Source organism: Symsagittifera roscoffensis, chromosome 3 (assembly GCF_963678635.1).
Source record: "Symsagittifera roscoffensis chromosome 3, txSymRosc1.1, whole genome shotgun sequence".
NCBI lineage: Eukaryota > Metazoa > Xenacoelomorpha > Acoela > Convolutidae > Symsagittifera > Symsagittifera roscoffensis.
The window spans coordinates 17850533-17857642 of NC_087064.1; the positions used below are offsets into that span (position 1 = coordinate 17850533).

A 7110-nucleotide genomic window follows, 5' to 3' on the forward strand; every position below is an offset into this window, starting at 1 on the left:
GTGAAAGTTACTGATATTGAGTTGGAAACGTTATATGACAGTGATATGTTGCTAATCTGTGAGAAAGCAGTTAGGGGAAGTTTGAATGGAATTGGTAATAAAGATACTTGAAAGGAAATTACCATTACCTACCAGATTACGATGAAAACCAGGCATCAACATGCGGTTTGTTTTTGGATGTCATGATTGAGTTTGAAGCTAATATGATCAAGAATATGCCAGAGGGAGGATTTAATTTGGTTGAAAATCATTGGAAGAAATACTTCGTTGCACTGATGAATCCGATACCAGTTTGTTTTGTTATCGTGAATCTTGAGTACCTGCAAGAATATCCCAAATGGAAGAATTTCACATTTCACCTGGAAGAATTTTTATGTCTAACAGGATTTAAAAATCAAGAAAGTTACTGGCTTTTTACAGTTTATGGGACGTTATATCGAGTTAACTAAAAAGGTGCGAAAAAATGAGTAATTATTAAATTTTAAAAGAAACTTTTTAAAGCTTCCTAGCAGCTCATGTTTCGGGAAAACCATGGAGAAATTGAGGCAACGCCGAAGCATGATGATGATAACAAACCAAAATGAGGCTACTTTTTTGTAACAACATCAATTGTAATCGGTTTAAGGTGTTCTCAAAAAATTTATTTGTTATAACAATGACGAGCAAAATATGATGTGGAATAAACCAACTTATCTTGATGCAACCATTTTAGAATTATCGAAACTACAGTTATATACATTCCATTACGAAGAAAAGGTCCCGCTCTGTGGTCAACCGTCTCGAGTGCTCAATAAAGATTAAAAAACCATAAAGATTAAAAAACCAAAAAACTCGGACGAATTGAATGGAGCTAGGATTTGCAAAGAAATCTTTCTGACGCCAAAAGTTAATTTAAGTATTTTAATTTACCTTTTCAAGGATTTTCAAACACAAATCAAATCCAGTGCTAAAGGAATTGCTCAAGAAATGAAAAAGGACTTTACATCATGAAAAATATAAATCCGTTTTGTTGAGCAATGCAGAACTAAAAGTTTCTGTGATAACAATTAGCAGAGCTCATCACAAAAGTTATGTTCAAAAGGTGAATAATTTAACTCTATCAGCATACGAAAACAAATTTTTCTACAATGATGTTGGAGTGAGATCTTTTGGACATTATCAGATAGCTTTTAACTAGCTTTTCAGCGTAGTTTTCCGGAAACTTTGAGGCCAATTGCATCCGTGGATGAAAAAAAAATCAAGAAAAAAGCATGGAGGAACTAGAGTTTTTGCCACAGGAGACGACAGACTGGATAGCGACGAGTAGGCTATTGTTTGAAATGCTAAAGTCAGTAAAAATCCATTTTGGAAGCATGCCTTCATCTTTTTTGAATCGCAAGAAGATTTACTATTTTTGGCAAAATAATCAGGAATGAGGGAATGTTGACGTTAACTTCAAAAAACCAACTAGACAAAACATTTTAAAAACCTTCAAATGGTGGTCGGAACCAAAAACGGGAAACTTTTGTTGATTGGAAAAAAAAATCAAATAAAGCAAGCTCGCGTTATAACTGCGAAGATTGACATGGAACATCTCTCTTTGTCGCAAATATTTCAGAGAAATTTGTGGCCTTACCTTAAACAAAATTTGTACTTAAAAAAGTTTTATTTAAAATTACAAGCTTTACAAGTTTAGTATTTAATAAATTAAATTGGCTCAACTTCGACTAACTTTGTTATTGATCAATTTAATATTTTTCAGTTTAATTTTTTTTTGAAAAGAGTTGAAAGTTCGAATAAACAAAATAACACCTTTGGAACGCCTGTAAAACGTCAAAAACATATCAGATAAAACTAGAGGTTTTTCTGAAAATTTTTTCAAAAAAAAGAACGTTTTTAATATCTAATATCTTTAAAATAATTATTTCGAAAAATCAGGGCTATGAACGAACAGAAGAAATAGCAATGAAGATTAAATAAGAGCAGTTTTTAAACTTAAGCTGAACCTTGATGTGTAAGAACGTTCCTAGCTGCATCCAACTTTCAAACAATTGAAAGCCATTATTTTGCTGCATTACAACGAATTTTCAACTTTGCATATTCGGCAATGTTTATACGGGTGCTCGTAAAACCTCAGGCTCAAACATGTTCCTCTTTGTGCCAAGGCGTTAGAATAGGATCAGGAACACTTTTTGCATAGTTTCGATTTTTTTGAAAAAGGTAAAAACAAGAGACTTTTATGAACGGCCAGGACGATTAACTTTCTAGGTACTGGCCACGACATTGAAGTTATGAGAAAATAGCGCCACGAAGCATTTCAGAAAATTTGAAAGTTTACAAACGTTGCAAGTTTATGCCACGATATTGGAAATTTCCCTTGATTAAATGCTCTAATGAAAGCAAGCTGAAAAAACGCATAGAGCTCTTTACATATATTTAGTTATGTTCAACAAATTAGTAACCAAGTCTTCAAAAGAGAGGCAACTTTGTCGAAATTTAGTCGAAACAATAAGTCAAAACCTCGATCCGGATAACCGGATTTTCGCGCCTAATTTTTCTGACCACCAAATTTCATGACGGCAATGAACTGAACGCACAACAGGGACCCAACGCAAAACAGGCTACCAGATTCAAATGTACTATTTATTTATGTACCTGGTTTGAAAAACTTATGTTTTTGAAACTGTCTTTTTGTTCCGACCATTGAAAATGGGGAGGAACTTTGGATTCGGGTGTGTTTTAGTATCTTTTCCACGCAAAATCAGCTACCACAAATAATCATCGGACAGAGTTGAGTGAAATATCATAGTAAGCCCCTTTCAATCGTGATTCGAACGACATCAGAAATTTCAAAAAAAAATAGTCAGATAGTAAGTAATTGCAATAACTTATTTAAGCTTAATTTAAGCCGTAAAAACATAGTTTTACTCAACTAAAGGTAGTTTTTGGAATTTTTCATCGCAATTTTGGGAATCAAAAATTTAAAAATTCAAAACAAAGTTCTCAAAAAAAAAATTTATTTAATTTTTGAAATTTTTTTTTCAATTTTTTTTTCGTTTTTCTAGTCATTTTTCTTCAAAAACTGTTTTCTAATTGACTTATTTTGCTATGAATCTCAAATATGCGTAAGTTTGATTTTTAGTTTTTTTTTATCACAACATGCAGAAAGAAACGACACCAATTTGAGATAACAGTTTTGTATTTTTATAAGACTGTGGTCGGAACATTCTCTGCTACTTGCACAGTAATCGGCTATCCTTGCTCTGGTTTTATATTCTTCTCTAAAAAGGATTTGTTTCTTGCGTCTTTCAGCGACAATCACTGCATAAACAATGAATATTTTCAAGTTTTGACTTTTTGGTCATTAGGACACATGCTACACTGCTTATAGGAAATGGTGTTTGATTTTCTTAAAATCTTCAATTTGCAATTATTTTCAGCCTCTTAAATGATGTGAAGTTTCCTTCTGATAAACAACAACTGGAGAGTTGTTTGCACAATAACATTCATGCATCATACTTTTGAAAAAAAATGTTTGCCAGAATTTTTCTATCTGATATTATACTAGATTCCCGAAGGGAAGAGAAAACACGTATTTGTCCTAGTGTTAGCTTTGATAGATGCCAATATAGAACAAAATTAATGAGCAAATTCAGTTACTTTTCTAATGCATATTAATTTTGCCACCAGCGACTCAATTGTTTGAAAAAATTGTTCAGTTAAATAAATAAAAAAATATATCAGAAACTAAAATAACAATTCAGTTTTCTAAATATTGTCATACAAAGAATTTTTCCCAATATTCTTAAGAAATTCGTAACTAAGCCAAAGACATACGGACTGCTTTTCCGTGCAGTTTTTATTAACCCTGTTAAAATCAATCATGCGTACCTCCAAATTAGCAGTTTCTGTTCTATCTCTGAATGCATTTCTCACTTTTGTACTACTATGTCATCAATTTGCAACGCAAAATTCACAAGCGGACAGAAAGAACTCGAGAGATCACGTAATCAGCTGGCCTCAGTTTCAGAACTTCATCGTGCCCGATGGGTCCAAAACTTGTCATGTAAACGACACCAGTTATCACCAGTTGATAGGGATGGAATATTTTCCCAACTTGTTGGAGACGTTCAATGTACCTCGTCTTGAGAGTCCACTTCTTCCAAGGTAACTTCAAGTATGAACAGAAATTTATTCGTCCGCGGCTATTGGTAGCATTTTAAGAAGCGGCAGAGCTTAGTGCCATAATATTTAAGAATAGAAACAAATTGATTTAGCAACGCAAAGCAAGCAAACGACCATATTTTAGAGGGTCTGGGATTCAATATGGAATGTTTTACTAAGCAAAAAATCTTGATAAAAATACCTTGCGACGATTTCTAGCTGTTCTAATTGCGATGGGGTGTCGCTTGTAAAAAAAATTTACCGTACAATTTACGATATGGGGTTTGTACAAGAACAGTCCCAGTATCTGAAACTATTAACTGAAAAAAAAACTTTTTGAAGTCCAGCATATGAATAAATGCCGTATCCATGTTAAAAGTTCTATGTAAACATACCTTCAAAAATTATTTCATAGGCCTCAATGGCTGTCGGATGATTCAGGGCTTTATCCTTATTGAAGCAGTCTTATAATAAAGCTTCATTGTGGCCATAAATCATTGTGTCTTTGTGTCGATGCTTCATTGTGTCTTTTTTCTGTGTTTTGGTGAAAACTCGACCTTTGACCACAATAAGACAGGAGAATTCTAATAAAATTTTCTCACAACTAGAAAATTTACATACTAGTTTAAAACTTTTCCCCAAAAATAAACTCCACTATTTTAGTTTAAAAAATTTGGTCGAAACTTAAATTTATCTGTTCAATGTTGAATTGACTACAGACGTATTAAGGTATCTCGAAAATCAAAAAATGAACACTCGTTTTTGAGCTATCGGCCGGCAACACAGGATCGACGGGACATGATTCTCATTCAGATAATTATAAGCGCTGATTTAATAAGGCGAGTAGCAGACAGAGCTGCTCTCTTCAAAATTCCAAATGATGAGTCCAACATGTAGAAAAATCCTAAAACAAGATTTTTTTTCCTGGCTAGTTTGACAGTTTTTGCGGCAATAAACGTCGTTAAAAATATCTTTGCTAGATGAGCACGAAAAAATTTAAAAGCACTTTTATAAGTTTAAGAGTAACCTTAAGATGTTCAGCTTCTGTGTAATTGCTTGTTTTAAGAGCGATGTCAAAAAAAGACTATGACCTGTACATGCGGCTGCTGAATCTGACAGTGACAGTGTTTGAGGCCAACAACATCTCCTACACCATCAGTGCTGGCGGAGTCATAGGTACGGTAGGTACACTAATTTTCTCTCCCTCTCAATTCTTGCTCTCTCTTTCTCTCTCTCTCTCTCTCCCTCTCTCTCTTCTCCTCTCCTCTCTCTCCCTCTCTCTCTCCCTCTCTGTCTCTAGTTTTTAATACTAACTCAAAGCTTTTAAAACACACACGTTAATTCTCAATTTGAGTGCAAAGAACGTACCATAACCATAAAATTCCGAGATAGGTGACCTTATTTGCGACATAAATTTGAATAGTTAACTAAGCATTCTATAACTTTGGCTAAGTCGGCTTATTTACGAGTCGACTTATAATTGTGAACAAAACATTTTGAGATGATGCCGATTTTTGATTGGCTAATTCTAGCCAATCAGATTGAAGCAAAGTAGTTACAGTTCAAGATGTTGAAATAATGATTTTTGGGCGGAAGAAGTAAAAATATCCAAAGTTTGGAATATGATATGTCATTCGGCCCATTTCGATGATTATATGGGGTATCTGATTTTGCGTAGAAAAAAATTCAAAACACACGCGAAGACAAAGTTCCTCCCCGTTTTCAATGGTCAGAACAACAACGAGTCTAGGTGTAACTTGTTTGTGAAATATAATAATGGCTTACATACTTTGGAACGGACAAAATCACTTTCAACTATCTCAAGATCCAGAAGAAGAAATTTAAAGCAATGGAACCCGGACGCAGAAAAGAAATTGAGAAACTTTTCGCTTTCTAAATGGAGCAAAGTTTATAATCTAATCTGGTACACTTTTTCACTAACAGGTTCATACGTCATGCACGACATGCTCCCGTGGGACGATGACCTTGACATTTTGATCCACAATGACAGCAAGGCCAAGGTCATCCACCTGTTCAAGGACGACCGTCACTATGGCATCCAGGGATACATGAACAAGTACCAGATGGGGAGAGTGATCAAATTGTTCTTCACTGATTCTGAGCCAACTGTCAACCGTGTGTGGAACTGGCCTTTTCTGGACGTCGAAACTTACATAGAAGAAGGTGACCAGATAAGACTCGCTCACAGAAGTGACGTGGAGCGTATCTATTGGCCGAAAAGTGCCTACTTTCCATTCCATCGAAGACCTTTTGGACCCCTGTGGTTGTATTTTCCTCATGACCCTGCCATTTATTTTAAGATCCATTACAACCACCCTTTTTACTGCCAGAGACATTTCAAAGACCACAGACATGAAAATTGGCAGAAGGTGATCAAAGCCGACTGCGAACGACTGACACCTCATTACCCCTTCGTCAGGCGGTCTCCTTTCGCCAACATCACACAAGAAACACTTCTGCTGAATGGAACCGAGCTGTACACTGTGTATATTAGTGAACCATACAGCAAGCCAAAATCTAAATTGGGCTGGTAGAAACAAATCTTCATCTAATCTGTGCCTTTTGTCATATATTTCAATTTAATATTATCATTTCTTTCTCGGTATAAAATTCTTGGACTAATTTTAAAATAATGAAAGAAGCAGAGTCGGATTTAGCCCTCAACCCTCAGGAATTCGACCCACTATCCACCAATAGTGTCCCCTTCTAATGCTTTTATTGGACTTAGATTTTTGATCAGCCGACCCGAAAATTTTTCTAAAGGTGCCTATAGCGCCAACATGTCCTAATTTTGAGTGAGATGCCGCGTCGAATAGAGTCAACTTTTGTCAAAAACTAGAGGTTTTGAAAGAGTCCTGAAAAGCAACTTATTTGTCCCGAAAAAAAACAAGTCGACATAACTTAGCAATGAGTTTGTCCGTACACTCAAATACTAGCGCCTTTTTT

At 35.1% G+C, this 7110-nt stretch overlaps 1 protein-coding gene across 1 annotated transcript; it reads left to right on the top strand.

Annotated features, from left to right (window-relative positions):
* The first annotated feature begins 3568 nt into the window (after positions 1-3568).
* Positions 3569-6698, top strand: LOC134841602 (uncharacterized). Its single transcript, XM_063857633.1, has 3 exons — positions 3569-4146; positions 5210-5319; positions 6088-6698. Exons 1-3 carry the CDS (start codon positions 3863-3865, stop codon positions 6696-6698), a joined length of 1005 nt encoding a protein of 334 aa, XP_063713703.1. The 5' UTR covers positions 3569-3862.
* Positions 6699-7110: the final 412 nt, after the last annotated feature.

What these genes read in the sequence shown, in the direction of transcription:
- LOC134841602 (XM_063857633.1), top strand. Translation starts at nt 3,863, where the DNA reads ATGCGTACCTCCAAATTAGCAGTTTCTGTTCTATCTCTGAATGCATTT. An exon ending in GAGAGTCCACTTCTTCCAAG is followed by an intron (nt 4,147 to 5,209) that starts GTAACTTCAAGT and finishes GCTTGTTTTAAG; the next exon opens with AGCGATGTCAAAAAAAGACT. An exon ending in CAGTGCTGGCGGAGTCATAG is followed by an intron (nt 5,320 to 6,087) that starts GTACGGTAGGTA and finishes TTTCACTAACAG; the next exon opens with GTTCATACGTCATGCACGAC.